This window comes from Xenopus laevis, chromosome 2S (genome assembly GCF_017654675.1).
Source record: "Xenopus laevis strain J_2021 chromosome 2S, Xenopus_laevis_v10.1, whole genome shotgun sequence".
NCBI lineage: Eukaryota > Metazoa > Chordata > Amphibia > Anura > Pipidae > Xenopus > Xenopus laevis.
Genome location: NC_054374.1, coordinates 28,105,251 through 28,128,876, shown reverse-complemented (window position 1 = coordinate 28,128,876; position 23,626 = coordinate 28,105,251). Strand labels below are relative to the sequence as shown.

The window sequence follows — 23,626 nt, the reverse complement described above, 5'->3', positions numbered from 1 at the left end:
TGCTCTGGGAGGGGGGGTCGCCGACCCTGTAAACTGTTCTAAATGGATACATTTAGTTGATCCATTTCTTATCTTTGTCCCTGCTGAGCAGAATCACTGAGTTTCATTACAGGCAGCTGTTAGAATTGATACAATAGTTGCTAATACTCCAGAGATGCTGCTGAGAAATCTATCAACTAAATGTAATTATAACAGTTTAGAGTCTGCACCTGAATTACTGAGCTTCCAGACTCAAACACCAGAGACACGAACATTCAACTTTAAACTTTTAGAAAAACAGTAAAAAATAAATAATGGAAGGTAATTAAAAAAAAGTCTTTCTTTCTGGGGAACAATCTAAAAACAATTAAATTGAAAAAAGTGTTTGGAAGGTGAACGACCCCTTTAAAATAAGCGCACTGAAAATTGACGGTTCACTGTAATAAAATGTTCTTGAGCATTTTAACTTTAACAATTAATGTTTTTAATGTTTAAAGCCATTAATGTGTTATAGTATGCACATTGCTTGCTTCAAAATGGAAACAGTTTCCAGCAATTGTTCATTTAATGATGAGAACTACCTTGTTGTATTTGCAGGATCACATGTTGCCACATACCGTTCCAGAGTAAGTGGCTCTATGTTGGAACGGAAAGGGGGAACACGCACATTGTAAATATTGAATCCTTTGTTCTCTCTGGATATGTTGTCATGTGGAACAAAGCAATAGAATTGTAAGTACATTTGTTTCAGTTATGTATTTGATGGTAAAGTGAAAGCATTTTACGGCATAGATGGATCCTGCTGTAATGTGATGTACCACAACTTGCTCTTGTGTATGGTTGTTGGCTTAGCAAGAATGGCTTAGTAACAATGGCACAAGATTACACACTTTGTGGGAAAGCAGTGTTCTCCAACTGTGCATAATTATTACATACTGTATGGGGCAGATTTATCAAGGGTCAAAAAGTAAATTTGAATTTGAATTTCGAGTGTCAAATTCACGCATTCAAATTTTAATTACCCTATTTCAATGTAAATTTCAATGTGAGATTAATCACATCCTGTCCATGGAAACAGTCCTAATTCAACTATTCGCCATCTATAACCTGCCGAGTTCATGTTCAAGTCACTGGCAGAAGTTTGTTTTTTCTGAAATAACCTCCCAGTCGAATTGTGAGTATATTCAAATTAAAAAAAAAATTCACATGAATTTGAATTTTGACCTTTGATAAATGGACCTCTATATGTAATTGGCTTTCATTATTTCTTTTTTTATAGTTTTTAAATTATTTGCCTTACTCTTCTGTCTCTTCCCAGCTTTCAAATGTGGGTCACTGACCCTAGTGGGCAAAAAACCATTGCTCTGTGAGGCTACAATGTTATTGTTACTTACTTATCTTAGAGGATAAATATGGAGCAGGCACTCAAATGAAGGCAGTCTTCTACCAAATCGTCAAAGAAAAGTAAAGAATTATTGTGTTCTATGCCTTACGCATTTCGTGTCTTCAACACTTAATCATAGGCAAAATTTTCAGAGCTTAAACACCAGTATTTAAACATATGTGCACCAATCACAACACTACATCAATTATCAAGTGATCCAATCACAGGTGCACCAAAATGGCACCCGTAAAATGTGCACAAAAATGGCACCTAAACAGAATTGGGTATAACTTTCTAACTAACACCTGTGGAAATAAATCTACTAAAGGTGTACCAAAATGGCACCCATTAAAAGCTGGGTGTAGCTCTTCATTTTCTATAGTACTTACACCTGAGACAATTAGACGTAGGGTTGGTCTATGTGAAGAACTCAGGGATTGGATCAGTTGATAATTGATGTACAGTAGTGTTGTGATTGGTAATCATTTTACAATGTGGATACCCTCTCTATATCTTATTATACTTACTTATCTTACTTATCATTATATTCAGACCTCCTCCTATATGTTTTCCAGTTTCTTATTCAAACCACTGCTTTATTGCTAGGGAAAACAAGACCCTAACAACCAGGTAGCTGCTGGAGAGCTGCTGAACAAAAAGCTAGATACCTGAAGAGCCATAAAAAAATGGTCTCAAAATATCACATATCGAAATTCAATTTAAAGGTGAACTGCCCCTTTAAAGCAGTATAAAGCCAGTACCCCGACCATAAGACAGCTAAAAGTCACAGAAGATGTTTTATTTGCTATAAACTATGGTCAGAACATTGAGGTTCTTTATTTCTCTCTCATTCCTAGACCTTGACAACACCATTATATTTGCACAAGAACTAGCTTTCTCTTTCCCAAGATCCACCACTTCCAAAATCATCTGGCCCTCGTGGGCCCCAGCACTGACTATACTCTCCCTTCTGTAAATTTAACATTTCTTTAAATATTGCTGCAGTGAATGACAAATGAATGTTCTTTCGTGGAGTTGAAACGCATCAGAGCTTTTTTTGAATGATAAATTGAGAATATAGGTTTAATGTATGACATTGGGAAAGCTGTGACCATTGCCAGCATCTTATAAAAAAGAGTTAACACCTTATTCATGTTATTGTATAAATGATTATGATTAAAGATGTAGCATTTAGACACGTCCTATGTGGTGATATTTAGCAAATGAATACAAATAAGACAGGTTTGCTGTAATTACACAAATCCATTTTTCCTACTCTTCGCCTACAACTAGAAAACTGAATCAGACATAAATCACATTTACAGTCATAACCTTTATCTTGCTAAGATTTACAGTTAATGATCCATATCCCTACATGATACTGTAGGTAAATAATGTACATTTGTGATGCTTTCCAGCAAACTATCCTAAAAGTGGGACAGTCAGGTGCACCATCGGGCATTATTGGGGGCAAATTAAAATGTATTGCACCTGTGTATGCCTTGTCTATTTTAACTGGTACTGATGAGAATCAACGAGTGAGTATAAACTTGGGAGCCTTTACTAAACCCAGGGCCACCGTTAGAAATCACCCCGCCCACCCCGGCCCCCAAGCCCCACCCCAGATCCCGCCCACTCCACATCACAGTTAAAAGACCACACAGACATCAGCGCTAAAAAAAACATTGGCACCAAGGCCCCCCATAAAAGTTTTTTTAAAAAACATTGGTGCCAGGACCCCCCTTACAAGTAAAAAAAAAATTGGGGCCCCAAAAAATATTTCTTAAAAAAACATTGATGGCTGGGGCCTATAGAGTATTAAAATAATACATAGGTGGCCAGGGGATTAAAAAAAAAAAAAACACACACACATTGGTGTTCAGAGGAATTGAACTTGTGGCTTCAGGACTTCAACTTCGTCTCCTTTCGTGACTTCAGGTCTTTTCACCGATTCAGGACTTCAATTTCGGCTGTTTTCGCGACTTTGGGTCTTTTCGCCGCTTCCGGACTTCAATTTTCGGCTAAAAAGCTCAGCACTGCCGGTCCCCCCTTCAGGCCCGGGCCCAGTACACTTGTACCCCCTGTGCCCTCCTGATGGCCGCCCTGACTAAACCTGCTGATCTGCATACATACCGCTGTTTATACTGGCTGCAGCAGCATTTTGTGCCTTTCTCAGTTGCTGCAAACCTGGTACCAGCCCATGTCCATTTAAGTAGCTCTATGTGCTGTTTTATTAAAGAATTGTATTACTTGTTCTTGACTTCAGTTTGCTGTGTGCACAATTTTGCTACTTTTTAGATTATAAGCTCTGTGGAGCTGGGTCTTCTTTTACTTCTTGCATCATTTGTATGTATATACTGTATCTTGGATGTATACTCCCATCTATTATAAAGGGCTGCTGCAGAATATGTTGGCACTTTATAAATATTTCTTAATGATAAAAAGGTGCCCTAGACTGTTTCTGTACTCAACAGGAACTCATCATTTTGCTCTTCTGTAATATGAGATGTATTTTTTAACGTGCCCATACTGTGGTTTTACATGCCCAGAAAATGCATAGCCATGCAGTTTATTTAATCCTTTATGATGATGGGAGTTCAGGAATTGTTCCCATGCTTAGCCTGTGCTAAATCACACAACAATTTTGTAAGCACCTGTTTTTCATACCAGGAATGGGTGCAGGTCACATCATGGCCACGTCCATCTGTATGTCTGAAAAACTGATAATAGACTGCACCATCAGGAAGACATCTTCTTAAAAGCATTTATAGAGCTAAGGGTTCTGACCCAGGCACCAGCAACGTTTTAAACCAACGCCAGTCTTATATCAAGCTGATCGAGCTGATCAGTGTTGGTCTGAAACATTGCTGGTGCCTGGGTCAGAACCCTTAGCTCTATAAAGGCTTTTAAGAAGATGTCTTCCTTATGGTGCAGTGTATTATGAGTTTTTTAACCTGTGCTATATCGCACTTTGTTTAAGTTATAAGCTCACAACTGCTTTCTTTTACATTTCAGATCAACAAAAAATCACCCAGGTCCAGTTGTACACTTAAGCGATACTCCTAGAGATGAGGGGAAGGTGAGATAAAGCTTTGCTATGATAATTTTCTTATTGTTTGATACTATTGTGGTTACATATACTCTTTTACATACACCCAGGCTGATTTTGTAGTGTCCCAGTTAGGATTGCACCAAATCCAGGATTCGGTTCGGGATTCAGCCAGGATTCTGCCTTTTTCAGCAGGATTCGGATTCAGCCGAATCCTTTTGCCTAGCCGAACCGAATCCTAATTTGCATATGCAAATTATTGGCGGGGAGGGAAATTGTGTGACTTTTTGTCACAAAACAAGGAAGTAAAAAATGTTTTTTCCTTCTCATCCCTAATTTTCATATGAAAATTATGATTCGGATTCAGTTCGGTATTTGGCCGAATCTTTCCCAAATGATTCAGGGTGTTCCCCAAATCCCATATAGTGGATTCGGTGCATCCCTAGTCCCAGTAGATATTTAATACCCATCTGGTGCTTACTATCCTGTACTATCTCATGATAAAGTTTGTCTCTTAACTAGGAATATTCAGTAGGAAGTTATTTTTGCTAAGTTCAGCATTCCATTTAAAGGCTTCTAGTTCGAGAAATTTTTCATGTATCCATGTTCAAGAAAACTAGTATTAACCCCCCCCGCCAAATTTAGGATTCACATTTTGATTGAATGTGGCCCTAAAGTGCTAAATATCTAATATACATGCTTCTTCCCTCTGTTGGACCTTCTACTGGAGGTATTTTCTGTACAAGTGAAACAAAGAAAAACCAGGCAGAAATAATGTATTACTGTCTGAATTTGCAAGTGTATGAACATTTTCATGGAAAAGTCTAAAAAAATATATTCCATCATCCATATATAATTGCAGATTGATACAAAATAGGTGCTTCATCTGCCGCTGCCAGAACACCTCTATATCTTGTGCCATTGTGTAATATTATATTTCCTCTGTGGTCTCCAAATAGGGTTCTGTTTGCAAAGTGAACAAAAAAACAGCAGATTTTAGAATCTTCAGAGCCTTTCCTGCCTAGGTTATCTGGGGTAACCTAAAGTAAATAGAATCCAGAACACATAATTTCCCGAAAAACTTTAAAGTCAAAAACATCGAATAAAATATAAATGTTCTCAGTACATATGACTGACAAGACAAGAATCTGTGTATTTTGTTTCTGGCATTAGTGGTTCTTGTGCAATATCAAACTATCAACATGCCAATAAAATAAAACTTCCAGGCATCTTTGCATAGATTAGAGTCCTACAGTGGGTCGGGTACCCGTGGGTAACCCGCAAAAACCTGCTGTACCCTGCAGGTTGCAGGTAGAAGTTACGCGTGCAGATATAGACGCGGGTTGGTGGTTCTGCGGGTTTGCAGGTCGCGGATCAGGCCGCGGATCTTCTCAATAGCGATTTTACTCCTTTTTTCTGATCACGTCTACTTCTGATGATGTCACTTCCGGTTTACAATGACAGCACTTCCTGTTTACCCACTTTGTTCTGATCACTGCTACTTCCGATGATGTCACTTCCGGTTTACAATGACAGCACTTTCTGATTCTTGATGGTTAAAGGGTCGAGGGTCCGTGTTGCGGATAAGATACTTGTGGGTCGGGTAGCGGGTCCAAGCAGGTAAGAATGCGGGTTGTGGGTCCAGGTTACGGATTGCAGGTTGCGGGTACGTGTCGGGTACGGGTTCCAAAAAATGGACCCGCGCAGGACTCTAGCATAGATATCTAATATATTAGCATCATGGACAAATAACCATATAATGTTGGATAAAAAGAGTTTATCTTAATGCATGCTTTTCATATCTGTGGCTACTGGTGTATAATTAATGGAGAAAGTCTTGCAGGAAGGCGTTCCATTTTAATTCAAGTTTTATGATATTGGTTAAAACTTTTTCATTTTTCAAAGATACTAGGGATGCACCGAATCCACTATTTTGGATTTGGCCGAAACCCCTGAATTCTTTGCAAAAGATTTGGCTGAATACCGAACCAAATCCGAATCCTAATTTGCATGTGCAAATTAGGGGTGGGAAGGGGAATCATTTTTTACTTCCTTGTTTTGTGACAAAAAGTCATGCGATTTACCTCCCCATCCCTAATTTTCATATGCAAATTAGGATTTGGATTCAGTTCGGCTGGGCAGAAGGATTCAGCAACATCCGAATCCTGCTGAAAAAGGCCGGATCCCGAAACGAATCCTGGATTCGGTGCATCCCTAAAAGATACATAGAAAGTGTCTCCTAGGGTGACTACACACAGTTATCATGTTTTATTAAATTATCAGAAATATGCTGGAGTGTAACATTAAAAAGGGAAGGATGTAGTGAGGCTTAGGGGCATATTTATCACGGGTCTAATTTAGAGTTTATTGGAGTTTATAATAACTCAAAATTTGAAAAAAAAACGACCGAAAATTATTAAAAAATTAACATTTTTGAAATTCGGGTGAATAGGATCGACCTTCAATCGAATTAGATTCGAGCTTTTTCACTAAAAAAAAAATTAGATTTTCAAAAGTCCACCAAACAACTCCAAATTGATTGTAGGAGGTCCCCGATAGGCCAAAACACCAATTCAGCAGGTTTTAGATGAACATGATAATTTTTTTTTCAAACCCGAATCAAATTTGGGCTATTCCCTATTGGAATTACACTAAAATAAACTCAAAATTCGTATTTGAAAATTCGAATTTTCAATTTGACCCTTGATAATATTTGTTTGTTTATAAAAGTAAAGTTTAGGAGATAAAAGTTTATATTTTTTATTTTTTTTCCAACCAGAAAAGCTGATGCAACTAGAATTTGAATTAGGAATCTTCTAATGATCTAAAATGAGTCATGACACATTTGTTTCTATTATTTGTCTTTTGGTGATAGTGTTGCTTATTTCTTTATGTTCTGTAGAAAACATGTGGCAAGGAGGGAATATTTGACTTTATCAAATACATGTTAAGCTACAATAATGTGAGAATTACATTTATTTCTGGCTAAATAATTGAAGCTTTCTTATTGCTGTTTTGCAGTTACTAATAGGTTATGAAAGCGGAACAATAGTTCTCTGGGATTTGCGATGTAAAAGAGCCGACCTAAGATTTTATTACGACGAGGTGAGTTTCTTTCCAGTTTTGATTGCGTGTTAGAAATATTTATATTGATAATTATCCAGTATTGAAAGGCCTGTAGTAATAATTACAGTATATAGGCACAGAGCTGATTTTTTTTATTCTTATACATATCACCAGCGCAGGCTTTTCTGCTGTTCTTTATTTATAATGCTGCTGCAAACCACAAGTCTGGGCAGGGAGAATTGATTTATTTCTCTATAAATGTAACTAATACCCTGGGGCATAAACCTTGAACACACAGAATTTTTCATTGTTTTATTACAGTACTCCAGATATCTGTTCAAAATTCTGCTGCATATGTTTAAATGGATACTTAACAGTGACATTTTTCCTCGTCGTAGGCTGATTACTTAATATAACGAGTGTTTGGGGAGCAGATTATATAGTATAGTGATAACGACAGCAAATACAGTATGGGAATATTTATTAAGGGTCGAATTTCGAATTGAATAAAATTAGAATTCAAAAAGACCAACCGAAATAAAGTAAAAGTTTTTTTGGTCGAATAGGTCAGTTTTCGATTCGAAGTTTCTCCCAAAAAAACTTAGATTTTTCAACGTCCACCAATTGACTCCAAATAGGTTCTAGGAAGTCCCCCATAGGCAAAAACAACAATCCGGCAGGTTTTAGATGGCGAATGGTCGAAGTCGAATTTTTAAAAAGACAGTACATGATTTCGATATTCGAATTTTTTAATTTTTTTCAAATTCGAATCGAATTTGGACTATTCCCTAGTCAAAGTACACAAAAAATAGCTCGAAATTCAAATTTTTTTTTCATTGAAAAATTCACCTGTGCCGTTGATAAATCTGCCCCTATATGTCTAGCCCTTGATCATGATGTACGTTCTTAAAGGGATACTGTCATGGGAAAACATGTTTTTTTTCCAAACGCATCAGTTTATAGTGCTGCTCCAGCAGAATTATACGCTGAAATCCATTTTTCAAAATAGCAAACTGTTTTTTTTATATCTAATAAAATATAATACGAAATACGGAACAGTTGCTGGAATTCTATTTGGCGTTTTAAGACAGAGCACCTACTATTGGGTATCAGTCTGCCCATCTACTGTTTTAGAGAAGTGCTCTCTGTTCTAATTCTAAGAACAAGTCATTTACATTTACATCAAGTCTCATATTTTATATTCCCTAATCTGCATTCATTCTCCTTCGGGCAGATGTAAAAACTCAGTTTCAATGCACAATTTATTCGGAGCCGCACACATTTATATGCAGCTTACCCCATTTATTATTCCACCAAAGTGCAACCCTCCCTTCATCAGCACCAGTAGTGCAGTATATGTGAATAAACGGGTGTGCGGTGGATCAACTACATTTAAAACTCAGTTTCAGTCAATGAATATCTGACCTGCAAAGACAAGTTGAATGTATAATTGAAGTGATTGCCTGTTCCTCTACCAGTAATTTCATACAAAAGAGAAGCTCGGGCATAAAAGCTGCAACTTGATGTCTGTGTGCGGGAATTCTCTAACTGTGTAAATTAAGCAAATAAAAATAATCACAGAATTGGAAGATACAGAATATGAGTTAGAACATGGAACATGGAATGCGTGTGTATATGGCTTATACCAATGAGCTGTTGAGATTAGAACTCTTATCACCTATTGCTCAGCACAAAGAATGGGATGATAGCAACATTTACCATTTAGATTTATTTCCTTTTGATAAAAATTACATATTGGGCATTAAGGGGGTTATTTATGAAAATCTAAATTTATCTAATTGTTTTCTGAAATATACTCTGACTAAATCCATGCGGGTTATGTCTCCTTATTTATCATACAAAAAATTTCCTGTTGCAAGAAAAACCCTGAAAAAATTGTGAAGAAAACAAATCATACACATTTTTCGGATTTTCCGCCTAAAAACTCAGATTTTTTCCGGTAAACCACGAAATCTTCGGATTATTTCATGAACCCCAGCACAAATCAAGATATCTTCGGGACTTCTCCCATTGACTTATATACAACCTCGGCAGGTCTGAGATGCCGGATTTTCGGATTCAGACTTTTTCCATCCTCGGGGTATAATAAATCCTGAAAAATTCAGAATTTTTTTTTCACTAAAAATTATTTTTTATACTAAATATACATATATATATATATATTCTGAAATATACTCTGACCAAATCCACACGGGGTATTTCCCCTTATTTATCAATACATTTTCTCCAAAATTTCCTGTGCGAGAAAAACCCTGAAAAAATCGTGAAGAAAAGGAATCGTACACATTTTTTGATTTTCTGCCCGAAAACTCAGATTCTTTTGGATTTTTGGCCAAAACCATAGAATCTTCGGATTTTTTCACAAAACCCAGCTCAGATCAGGATATCTTCGGGACTTCTCCCATTAACTTATTTACAACCTTGGCAGGTCTGAGATGCAAAGTTTTCAGAATCGGTGTTTTCCGATATATAATCGGGATATAATAAATCATGAAAAATCAAGGTTTTTTTCCACTAAAAACTAGAATTCTATAGTAAAAAAAACCTTGTTTTTGGCATTCGGACTTTAATAAATAACCCCCTAAATGTTATATTGGGGGGCAGTGTTTTACATGATAATGTCCATCTCTCATCTGTTGCCAGTGCTTATTATAAAAAATTGTGTTCAATCATTGATTTGCAGTGCAATTCTCCATATATTCAATGTATTCAATATATTAAAGTTGCATACAAGTTGTCTCTGGGCAAACTCCAGTCTGAACATTGGCTTTCTTTGCCACATTGCACACATATTAAAAACGTTTTACTGGATTTAATCTGGAAGCTGTTTGTGTATTTTCAGGCCATTCACTCTATTGCCTGGCACCATGAAGGGAAGCAGTTTATGTGCAGTCATTCAGATGGCAGTCTCACGGTATGGAATGTAAAGAACCCCAGCAGACCCTCTCAGATCACTGTTCCCCATGGTAAGGACAACTCTTGTTTACAGCTGATTGATTTTGGTCTGTGGGATAGAATGTTTTTGCCTGGTGTAATAAAGGGGTGAACCTTTATTAATATGAATTTAACTAATTATCATTTATAAAAATACTAATAAAATATACAGGATCAATGATTAAGCCTTCTGAATAACTGCTAGTGAGCAATAACTTACACAAACACAAGTAATAGTACAATTAAATAGATTTACTTAGCTTACTTAGCTTAGTATGAAGTGTTCTGCATTAATTAGAGGGATTCTGTCATGATTTTTATGGTGTCGTTTTTATTTCTAAATGACACTCTTTCCACTGCAAATGATTCACTCTGTCATATAAAATGTAATTCTTAATCCAACAAGTGTATTTTTTTTAGTTGTAATATTGGTGTGTAGGTGCATCTCAGATCATTTTGCCTGGTCATGTGCTTTCAGAAAGAGCCAGTGCTGCACTATGGAACTGCTTTCTGACAGGCTGTTGTTTTTCCTACTCAATATAACTGAAGGAGTCGCAGTGGGACATGGATTTTTACTATTAAGTGCTGTTCTTATATCTACCAGGGAGCTGTTATCTGGTTACCTTTCCATTGTTCTGCTGGTGGTCTGCTGGGGGGGAAGGGAGGGGGTGATATCACTCTAACTTGCAGTTCAGAAATAAAGAGTGACTGAAGTTTAACAGAGCACAAGTCACGTGACTGAGGGCACCTAGGAAACTGACAATAAGTATAGCCCCATGTCAGATTTCAAAATTAAAATATAAAAAATCAGTTTGCTTTTATGAAAAACTGAATTCAGTGCAGAAGTCTATTAACAGATGCATTTTGAAAAAAAACATGTTTTCCCATGACAGTATCCCTTTAAAGGGCATGTAAAGTCAAAAAAATAAAATCCCATTTTTACTTTCTTTAATGAAAAAGAAAGCTATCTCCTATATACTTTAATTAAAAAATGTGTACCGTTATAAGATGCCTGACTGTATGCAGTGAAACTCTCCCTTCATTTACTGCTGTGGATAGGAATTGTCAGACGGTCCCTAAATGCTCTCCAGGGAAACAATCATAATTATGAACAGCAGAGGGAGCCCTGCCTTACTTACCAGCCATGCAGAACTCAAGCAGCTTTGTTTGTTTCCCTGTAGAGCAGTCAGCGACTATATTGGATTTAATTTTGGCTTTACATCCCCTTTACGGTTTCCAGCTGCAGCTGCAGAGACAAAGACCATGGAGCCAGATTTAAACAGATAAACTAGGATTCTATTTGGAGGATTATTTTGCTGCAGCCACTGGTTCTGCAGATTTGGAGTAAGTTTGTATTAAACAGTACAAGAAACTATAAAATCCACATAAGATTACATGACAACAAATGACCCAGTGCAGTCTGCATATTCTGATTATTAATCAGTCTTGCTGTATCCGCTTCTGACAGAAGACAATTATTTGACTTGTGCTGTTTAGATAATTTATGACGATCCCTAAGCAGCCCAGACCACACTGAGCATGTGCACAGCCTTGGTTTTGCAAAGATGTTTAACAAAGTTACAAGATGGTGAATCCCTATGGCCAACTTTGAAAGCATAAATCATCTGTTTGATTAGGCTTCTGGTGCATTAAGCTCATGTTTATGTTTAGATGTTACTTCCCCTTTTAGCACCACCAGGGAGACCCAGAACCTTTGGTTCATGACCCTCAGTTTCCCGATAATCAAGCAATGATCCATATTCCTTGCACCCACTCATTGGTCCGAGACAAACATACCAATCAAAAGACGAGGCTTCCTTTTATATTCAAGATCTGAAGCGACCTCCAAACCCAAATGCTGACCTATACAATATTGTTAGCTGAGGAGACCTCCAAACCCAATTGACTGACCTGTGTAATATTGTTGTAGTGTTTCTAACAAATCAGCAACAATTATGTATCTCTTCAACCAGGTCTGTGTGCTGTCTGTTTATTCATTCTTAAGAATGTTTGCTGGGTAACGATACCTATGTTTGCTATTGAATGTTTGGCCAGCAATATAAGCGCACCAGGGATGTTGGACTAAAAAATACTCCATTTTAATAGGGAAAACAATTGGACATTTGGTAAATCTGCCCCTGTGCTGCTTTGTTTCTGATCAACTGACCTTATCCTGGCCAACACTTTCCTGCACATCTTTCTCTGTAAAGCCCTTATGGGTTTCTTCTGAGAGAGGAACTTATTGGTTTTCCATCCATCCAACAAATAATATAGCGTGGGGGAGTCAGATTAAGAGCTCTCCAAGCAACAGCTCACTGGGGTTGATGGGAGAACTGCAGCAGCTGGCAGGCTCTAGGATTGATTCTCTTCGTTCTGAAGCATTTCAAATTAAAACAAATATTCTCTTCGGTCTTAGCACAATTCAGTTATGGACTACGAGGGCATTTTGAAACATCTAAAATTATTTTTACTCAATTTCTTTTACATTTATCGGCTTACTTGCGCGCAGAGAAAATGCATATCCAAGGAAGGCTGAACCCTGAACACTCCTACCAGAGTCATGGACATGCTTATTTTATTTAATTCAACAGAATAGGTAAACAGATAGGCTGTGCAAAATAAAACATGTTTCCAATATAGTTAGCCAAAAATGTAATGTATAAAAGCTGGAGTGACTGGATGTCTTACAGAACAGAACACTACTTCCTGCTTTGAAGCTCTCTTGGTTTCCACTGATTGGTTACCAGACAGTAACCAATCAGTGACTTGAGCGGGGGGCACTTGGGTCAAAATTGTTGCTTTTGAATCTGAGCTGAGATTGCAAACTCACTGAACAGTTATGTCCCATGTGGCCCCCCTTAAAGTCACTGACTAACTCAGATTTAGAGAGCTGAAAAGCATAGTGTTCTGGCTATTATGTTGCACATCCAGTCACTCCAGTCTTCATACATTCCATTTTTGGATCTATAGGCAACACTAGGCATCTGAAAGGAGTAATTATTAGTTTGAATTATTGTTTTAGTGACTAAGATTATGTCTACGTCTTATACCTATTTTGTTTTATAGGGAAAAGTCAAAGAGATGGGAGGAAACCTGAATCATGTAAACCAATTTTACAAGTAGAATACAGGACATGTAAAAACAGGTAGGTATCAAATAATTTTGCACCCACTTTGATAAGGTACAGACGTGTTAATATAATCTGGTGCCATAGTTAAATATGAGCTCTGCTGACATATGGACAGGACAGCTACTTGGGACTTATGCCGATTATTAGGCATTTCATATGCCGTTTCTGTGTCCTGCTGCTGCAGCAAACTCATTTGTATGCTCTGTAGTCCTGCAAAAGCCCTGTGTACAGTAGGTCCTAAAGTCAACTGTGTAAATTCCTATTCTTTATGACCTAAAAGCTTTCTACCACAATTTACTGTGTGAGGACTATTGCAGGAAAGTGTATGTGTGTAAGGGTGAGATCCTAACTACAGATACCTCAGATAATGACACACTTTTTGTTTTTTGCTGAAGATAGAGATAATTTCACCTTTAACAAGAGAGGTTTTACCATAAAAATAAAGTATATGTCTGTGGAACTTTAGGCAGGCCCAAGGGACACTCTAGAATAGTAACAGGCAGCACTTACAACACTGTGCAGAGAGATGGACAAGAACCGTTCATGTGTCTGTAAAGGTTTTAATTTATCCAGGTCATGATAGAGTATCTGCCTGTAGAAGTGGTAGGTCTTTGACAAAAGCTGCTGGTTTGAGTGGTGCACCCCTTTTGAGATTTCTAGAGCATTTCATGTCAGAAAATTGCAGACATAACCTTCCCAGTTTCCCAGCTGCCCCAGTCATGTGAAGTGTGCCTGCATTTGGAACTACTTTCTGGCAGGCTGTTACTTCTCTGAATCAATCTCAGTGGGACTTGGCTTTTACTATTGAGTATTGTTCTTAGATCTACCAGTGAGCTGTTATCTGGTTACCTTCCCATTGTTCTTTTGTTAGGCTGCTGGGGGGGGAGGGGGTGATATCACTCCAACTTGCAGTACAGCAGTAAAGAGTGACTGAAGTTTATCAGAGCACAAGTCACATGACTGGGGACAGCTGGGAAACTGACAATATGTCTAGCCCCATGTCAGATTTCAAAATTGAATATAAAAAAATCTGTTTGCTCTTTTGAAAAATGGATTGCAGTGCAGAATTCTGCTGGAGCAGCACTATTAACTGATGCGTTTTGAAAAAAACATGTTTTCCCATGACAGTATCCCTTTAAGGTTCCCTGGACGTGTAATAAAAAGTATTACACGCATTACAAGCATTTGCACCAACATTTATAATATAAATAGATAGGCTGTGCAAAATAAAAAATGTTTCTAATATAGTTAGTTAGCCAAATATGTAATGCATAAAGGCTGGAGTGACTAGATATCAAACATAACAGAACATAGCCCAACTTCCCGCTTTCCAGCTCTCTTGGTTTACACTGACTGGTTACCCTGGCTACCAGGCAGTAACCAATCAGAGACTTGAAGGGGGGGCCACATGGTTCATCTGTTGCTTTTGAATCTGAGCTGAATGCTGAGGATCAATTGCAAACTCACTGAACAGATATATACCATGTGGCCCGCCTTCAAGTCGCTGACTAACTCAGATTTATAGAGCTGAAAAGCAGGAAGTAGTGTTCTGGCTATTTTATTACACATCCAGTCACTCCAGTCTTTATACATTACATCTTTGGCTAACTAACTATATTAGAAACATTTTTATTTTGCTTAGCAATTAGATTGTGTTGTAATTAGAATTAGGTGCTAAAAATATCTATAATAGCAAGGTTTGTGCTAATGCCACATAAGAAAAAGTATATACGTTACTACTCAAAAAAAATAATCGATAAATCAAAAATACAAATTTTTAGGTTAGTTATAGAGGATTTACTCACAGTTCACCCCAGTCCCAAGGTGCAAGTCCAAAACACTATTTCAAAAAAGAGACTTGAGGACCTCCAATAATAAAGAAACAATAATTTAAAAAATTAGAACATTTATTAGGACATGACCTAACGCGTTTCGTGCCTATTGGGGCACTTACTCATAGGCACAATATCTCCCTGGCTTAACGCCCAGGCCAAATCACTTTACACTATACTACAGTGATCCCCAACCAGTAGCTCGTGAGTAACATGTTGCTCTCCAACCCCTTGGATGTTGCTCCCAGTGGCCTCAAATCAGCTGCTTATTTATGAATTCCAGGCTTGGGGGCAAGTTTTGGTTGTATAAAAACCAGCTGTACTGCCAAACAGAGCTTCCTGTAGGTTGATAATCCACATAGGGACTACTAAATGGCCAATCACAGCCCTTATTTAGCACCCCATGAACTGTTTCATGCTAGTGTTGCTCCCCAACTCCTTTTACTTCTGAATGTTGCTCTCGGGTTGAAAAGGTTGGGGATCCCTGCTATACTATATGCATTTTTTTCATTTCAATTAACAACCTTACTACAATTATCCTTATAGAATAAGTAAAACTCAGGGCATACTTTTCACACCTTGACAAATAAACTCCATAGAGAGAGAGAGAAGTTTAAATAGATATGGCTTGTCAATTGCCAATTACTCCTCTCTGATCTACTCACAAAAGAGCCAGCCCTGCCTTTGTTACTCTACAGAATTCTCTGTAACCCGCAGAAAGCGATACCCTGGCAATTACCCGCTTGGCCAAAATCAAAGAAAGAATTATTGAAGCATGAATAGCATTTTCAGCTTGCTTTATAGCACTCTTGGTAAATGTGCTGAATATTTTAACAATGTCTTGTATTATAAAAAGCCACAAATGCCATTTATTCTCTTACGTGTCAGTAATTTAAAAGTACACTTGGAGATGAAAGAAATGAAACGGACTCATTCTGGTGGAATATTTCTCTTGTTGATTATAATGCACTAGAACTATTTTCACATTAGCACAGGTAATGGAGAGCATGTGATGGTTATAAATTATACGTACATTACCAGGCTGCAAGCAGCATGCCAGCAATAAAGAGGAGATATGAATAGAAACTGTGCAAATATATCAAGTCATAACAAAGGATTACGCATGACATCTATGCACATAGATGGATAATAATTGAAGTTGCCTTATATGTACACAGTAGGCTGGCAGTGCATTCTGCCATTCTCCCTCATTCCTTTTGAGAATTAAAAAAAACACCTGATGGGAGGAGTCACTGCGACTATGAATAAGATCTTGCCAACTTCTTTTTGTAAACAAAAAACATGGGTCCATATTATTGCACCCAAGAGCACTGGCTTACAATAGCAGCAATTATTGGGACAGCTATTACAGGTATGGGACCTGTTATCCAGAATGCTCGGTACCTGGAGTTTTCCAGATAACAGATCTTTGCGTAACATTGATCTTCACACCATGAGTCTGCTGGAAAATCATGTAAACATTAAGGCTAGGGCCACACGAGGCAATTTCGAGTGACTTTGAAAAACGCGTCGCCGCGTGTGAATAGGCGCAGGCGACTTTAGTGCTAGCGGTTGCAAGATACCAGCAAGCCATTCATGGAGATTAGACGCGGCGATTAGTCGCCAGGCGACTAATCTCCCTGAAATCTTCCCGTGTGGCCTAGCACTTAATAAACCCAATAAGATGGTTTTGCTTCCTATAAGGATTATTTATATCTTAGTTGGGATCAAATACAAGCCACTGTTTTATTATTACACAGAAAAAGGAAATAATTTTTATCAATTTGGATTATTTGATTATAATGGATTCTATGGAAGATGACTTTTCTGTAATAACGGATAACGGGTTTCAGCATAACTGATCCCATACTTGTATTGCCAAAGGCTGTTACCCCCGGACACAAGACCAACACAAGAACACCTAGGGGGTTATTTACTAAACTCCGAAAGCAAAAATTCATGACGTGGCTTTTTTGCGGCGTTTTTATGTTGTGTTTTTAAAAAAGAACAGCCAGGCGTAAATACGCATAAACTGCACTACCACTGAAACTAATGGAAAACACACAATGGCAATTCACACAGGGCGCTTGCAAGCTGAAATCTGCCACAGGACACCAGTATTGGCGTTTTGTAGCAGAAACGCTAATACGTCAAGAAACTACCAAATCAATAGACTCTATGGGATCTGCACGTTTGAAACCAAACAGCGTATTTTAAGTATGGTGTCCAAATTCTCAATGAGAACAATGAGAAGGGCATGTTGGGAAAAGAATCCTACATGCTGAAAAACGCATGAAAAACACATGTTGATGGTCGCATGTGGTTTCAGTGGCGTATATACACCTGGCTGTTCTTTTTTAAAAACGCACCGTATAAACGGCGCAAAAATGCCATGTTTGGCCTTGCCTTTAGCTGAATCCTGCTGAAAAAGGCCGAATCCTGGCCACATCCTGAATCGAATCCTGGATTCGGTGTATCCCTAGTGTCCATTACCTGTGACATGACCAAACATTTATTTTACTTATCTCTTTCATTTGCTTTTTAGTGAACCCTTTATCATTTTCTCTGGAGGACTATCCTATGATAAAGCCTGTAGGAGACCCAGTTTAACTATCATGCACGGAAAATCCATCACTGTACTGGAAATGGATCATCCAATTGTGGACTTTTTAACTCTTTGTGAAACTCCATACCCCAATGGTAAGGGCTGAGTGCCTTATATATTTTGTTAATGATTTAAACTATAACAAAATCATAATTACTGCTTTATTACATGATAATGAGAGCATTGGGAACATGTTACATTCCAAATGTCTTTCTGGTTCACAAACAGTTTATTCACATAACTGCTTTGATGTATAGAGCACTGACTGATGCAAACCTGTGTTGTGTTAATTGTATTAATTTTGGATTTGGAAAAATACATTTATATGTAGAACTCTACAAAACTCTCAAAATGTTTTAAAGGGAGTTCTTTTTATATAATCCTGTTTTTCATGCTGTTTGTTTAAATTTTAGCAGGGTTGCTGTGGTCCCCTGCTCCCAGGAAATCTAAGTAGTTTGTCTGCCATTCCACACTGTGGGGCAGGTTCAGTAAAGGGCGAAGTGACTAACGCTAGCGAAGATTCGCCAGCGTGGCGTCATTTCGTTACTTTGCCGATTTACTAACAGGCACAGGCGTAACTTCGCTAGCAAAGGAGACTCTAGCGGTAATTCGCTCCCTTAAGCCTGACGGAGTTGCGCTCTGGCGAATGGACGTAAAGCAAATTCACTAAGATGTGGATTTTACTGAACGCACCATATTTGCCACCTCAGACCAGGTGAGGTGCAATAGAATAGATAGGACTTCCTCAAAAAATAGTTGAAAATTTCCCAAAAAACGCTGGCGACTTTTCATTTTTCAGGGTGATAGGCTGCAAAAGAGTGTAACATTTTTTTTGGAGTTACCGGCTTCCCCCCTACATTTCCTAACATGTGGCACATAAACTATACACTGGGCTCATGTGTAGGGCATTATAACAACTTTATTTTATTTTATTAAGGTTCCCTGGGCTTGTGTAGTGTAATGTATTGGCTGCAACATATACGTCCATTTAACTTTAACTTCCCGCCATATGCAAATTAGGCGGCAATAGCGCAACTTCACTTCAATTGGCGCAGTAACGCTAGCACATCTTCACCAGCGTTCGGTGCCCAGGACGCAACTTCGGATTTTAGTGAATTAGAGTTGTCCTTGCGAACGTAGTGTTGCGACGTAAGCGAAGCAGACGATAGCGCAAATTCGGCGCTTAGAGAATATGCCCCTGTGTGTTTGCTTGGGCCGGTGGCCAATGCAGCCAGAGTCATTTGGAATCTAGACTAGAAAGACAAGGGCAAAATTGCCTAAACACAAAGCTCAGTAGAGGTTCTCCTCCCAGTTGGAGGAATAAGTGCCTGGAATTCTAGCCTTCGGGGTAACAGTGCTGCACATCAAGGAAGGGAGTATTAGTAGATTCAAGACAGGGGCAGATTTATCAAGGGTCGAATTGAAAATTCAAATTCGAAATTTGAATTTTTGCTTTTTTATGGTCAACACTGTCAAATTCGACTAGGGAATTTGGCGTATTTCAAAAATTCGATTTTGATTTTTGAGATTTATCATACTCTGGCCCTTTAAGAACTCGAATTCAACTAAAACTAAAACCTGCCGAATGGTCAATGGGAGGCGTCAATTTGGAGTTGTTTGCAGCCTTCCTGACATTCCAATAGAGTTTTTAAAATTGGAAACTAATTCAAATTCAATTCGAGTTTTCAGGTCGAATTAATTCGCCCGAGTTTTTAAAATGAATTTCGATTGGTCGAATTTCGAGTTCATGAGAGTTGATGGGAGTTTTAAAAAAAAAAACCTCAAAAACATGAATTCGAAATTCGACTTTTGATAAATGTGCCTCCATATGTGTAGCGCATGATGTTATTTTTAAATGCCTTGCCCTAATATATTTGCTGTTGTCATAATAAACTTTTAAAATAAGAATCGTCTGATATGTCGTTTTCCAGTTAACTGTAACTTGCCCTGGAAAATATACAGGTATGAGATCTGTTATCCGGAAACCCGATATCCAGAAAGCTCAGAATTATGGAACTCCATTTTATCCAAATAATCCAAATGTTTAAAAATGATTTCCTTTTTCTCTGTAATAATAAAACAGTAGCTTGTACTTGATCCCAAATAAGATATAATTAATCCTTATTGGAAGCAAAACCAGCCTATTGGGTTTATTTAATATTTACATGAATTTCTAGTAGACTAAAGGTATAAAGATCCAAATTATGGAAAAATCCGTTATCTGGAAAACCCCAGGTCTCGAGCATTCTGGATAACAGGTCCCATAACTGTATTTTGACAATTTTAAAACATTGTTTCTTTAACTTTTACTTATTTTGATATACAGTTAATTGTAAGTCTTTGCACCCTGTGCCCTTAGAATTCCAGGAACCATATGCTGTGGCAGTTCTACTGGAGAAGGACCTTATCATTGTTGATCTTACCCAGAGCAAGTAAGGCTGAGTAACCTTATTCCTTTCTATTTTACATTTCTAATAACATTTGATTGTCTCCTAGCATGGTACTGATTTGCACCATCTCCCCACGCACTCGGGTTGTGCTTGGATCCCGGTGACTAGGACCGCTAAAAATGCACTTAGATTCCGTATCCTGTGAATTGTAGTGTAACTTTTTTTCACATAATTACAACCAGGGCCACCAAAAGAAATCATGGGGCCCCATACAGAAAAATTTATGGGGGCCCCTAGGCCATGCCCACCCCAACCTGAAAGCCCCACCCCAGATTCCGTCCACTCCACACCACAGTTAAAAGACCTCACAGACATCAGCGCTAAAAAAGGTAACCCACACACACACACGTTATAAAAAGATGTTGATGGTCAGGGCCCCCCTTACAAGTAAAAAAAATTGGGGCCCCAGAGGATATTCTTTTAAAAAACATTAATGCCAGGGCCCCCCTTACAAGTTAAAAAATTTGGGGCCCCAGAGAATATATTTTTTTTTTTAAAAAAATTGGCGCCAGGGCCCCCTTACAAGAAAAAAAATTGGGGCCCCATAGAATATTTTTTTAAAAAAATTGGCACCAGGGCCCCCTTACAAGTTAAAAAAATTGGGGCCCTGAGAATATTTTTTTTAAAAAACATTGGTGCCAGGGCTCCCCTTACAAGTAAAAAAAAATTGGGGCACCAGAGAATATTTTTTAAAAAAACATGGTGGCAGGGGCCTATAGAATAATAAAATAATACATTGGTGGCAAGGGGATTAAAAAAAAAAGCACATTGGTGTTCAGTAGAATTGAACTCGTGGTTTCAGAATTTCAACTTCGCCTCCTGTTGTGACTTTGGGTCTTTTCGCCACTTCAGGACTTCAATTTCGTCTGTTTTCGTGACTTCTGTTTTTTCCGACGCTTCAGGACTTAAATTTCGGCTGTTTTCGTGACTTCGGGTTTTTCAACGATTCGGGACTTCAATTTCGGCTGTTTTTGTGACTTTGGGTTTTTTCGCCGCTTCAGGACATCAGTTTCGGCTGTTTTTGTGACTTCAGGTTTTTTGCCTATTCATGACTTCAATTTCGGCTGTTTTCGTGACTTCTGGTCTTTTCGCCAACTTCGGCTTTTCAGGGACTTTAGAAGGGCGACACTGCTTCGGCGCTGTCAAGGGGGGCTAGGTACTTTCGAAAAGTGCAGCACAGCCGGGCCCTCCTTCAGGCCTGGGCCCGGTACAGCAGTACCCCCTGTGTTCCCCTGATGGCGGCCCTGATTACAATTTAACAATCTTGGCTCCTTTTACCCAGACCATACCCTAATCTACCATGTACCCTTTAATCATTAATGATCACTATTATTATTATTAGTCTGCAAAGCAGACTCAGAAATAATGTAATTATATGGCACAAGAGATAATTGCATGTTGCATGTTTTTAATAGGAGCTCACCTTTTGCACTACAAAAAAAACATATTTTATAGCAATCATAACACATTAGCATGAATATACTTTTATTGCAGAATTATACCCCAAGCTCCCCCTGGATAACAACTCTCAAGAATATTCGTGTGATGGAATTTGTCCTTAAAGGGATACTGTCATGGGAAAACATGTTTTTTCCAAAATGCATCAGTTAATAGTGCTGCTCCAGCAGAATTCTGCACTGAAATCCATTTTTCGAAAGAGCAAACAGAATTTGCTATATTCAATTTTGAAATCTGACATGGGGCTAGACATATTGTCAGTTTCCCAGCTGCCCCCAGTCATGTGACTTGTGCTCTGATAAACTTCAGTCACTCTTTACTGCTGTACTGCAAGTTGGAGTGATATCACTGATACCCCCAGCAGCATAACAACAGAACAATGGGAAGTTTACAAGATAACAGCTCCCTAACACAAGATAACAGCTCGCTGGAAGATCTAAGAACAACACTCAATAGTAAAATCCAGGTCCGACTGAGACTGATTCAGTTACATTAAGTAGGAGAAATAACAGCCTACCAGAAAGTAGTTCCATCCTAAAGTGCAGGCACAAGTAGGGTTGCCACCTGGCCGGTATTTTTCCTGCCTGTCCGGTAAAAATTATGACTGATCCTTATGTTATTAATAGGGAATAAAGATAAATATATAGGAAGGCCGGTATTTTTTTCCAGAAAAGGTGGCAACCCTAGGCACAAGTCACATGACAGGGACAGCTGGGAAACTGACAATATGTCTAGCCCCATGTCAAAATTGAATATAAACACATCTGTTTTCTCTTTTGAGAAATGGATTTCAGTGCAGAATTCAGCTGGAGCTGCACTATTAACTGATGTGTTTTGGAAAAAAACATGTTTTCCCATGACAGTATCCTTTTAAAGATCCCTATCTTTCCTGTTCAATAGGCCCATTTGCAGTGCTGATTGGCCTCAGTTTTGCTTACTGGCTAGTGACTGAAGAACAATGAATATACTGTACCTCTTAATTAAACCTTATCACTGTAGCCGAGTAATTATTAACCGGGAGAGTTCAGTCAAACTGAAGAAACCTTTGCATGGTGCTTTCCCTTCCATGAATAAAATACACAAGCTGCAGTTCTGGTGGGTGCTACAGATGCCATTGGCTTTTATGACAGCATGCATTGTATTCATGAAATAAACTGTAATTACTTCAGCAGTATTTGTATAATTGGGAATGCTTCTTGCTCAGCAGTATTGACTTAAGGTGTCCCAGAATCACCATTTCTTTATATGTATCTCCAGAGGTGATCAGCGTGATCACAGTTTTATCTTAGTTCCGGCTTACTTTGAACTCTTACTTGGCCTTTAAACTTGAGGCCATTATTAATGGGGTACATATGTCCAGTCAGGGACGTGTTTTTGCAAATTGTAGTATTTATAAATAATTATTTAGTAGGCCCCAGTTGAATAGTGGGCTAGTAACCCAGGAAGAGGGCCTGTTAATTAATGGGTATAGTGTCCCCTGATTTTTTAAGGTGGCACCGATCCTAGACTTTCATCTTATCTCAGACCAGAACATCCTTTTAAAGAGGGACCCTTAAAATGTAGACATAGTTAAAGGGGTGCTCTCTTCAGCTTCTCCATAAAGACATTAGTTGCCTCCAGTATTCCCTCTATTTTATTCCTGGGCTGATTTCACAAAAAATGATCCTTTATACACACTTCTTAAAGCCAAGTGCACACTTTTTGAAAAATGTGTAGAT

General features: G+C 38.3%; 1 protein-coding gene across 5 annotated transcripts in view; it reads left to right on the top strand.

The window, feature by feature from the left end:
• The window catches only part of LOC108709287 (syntaxin-binding protein 5-like), a 151,914-nt gene that overhangs the window by 56,448 nt on the left and 71,840 nt on the right, over positions 1 to 23,626 (top strand). For all 5 annotated transcript variants that reach the window (XM_041583517.1, XM_041583516.1, XM_041583518.1 and 2 more), the window contains exons 5-11: positions 577 to 711; positions 4,379 to 4,442; positions 7,434 to 7,517; positions 10,342 to 10,465; positions 13,500 to 13,578; positions 17,941 to 18,095; positions 20,360 to 20,432. In XM_041583517.1, the coding sequence (XP_041439451.1) occupies positions 577 to 711; positions 4,379 to 4,442; positions 7,434 to 7,517; positions 10,342 to 10,465; positions 13,500 to 13,578; positions 17,941 to 18,095; positions 20,360 to 20,432 (714 nt within the window). The remainder of the gene's footprint in view (positions 1 to 576; positions 712 to 4,378; positions 4,443 to 7,433; positions 7,518 to 10,341; positions 10,466 to 13,499; positions 13,579 to 17,940; positions 18,096 to 20,359; positions 20,433 to 23,626) is intronic.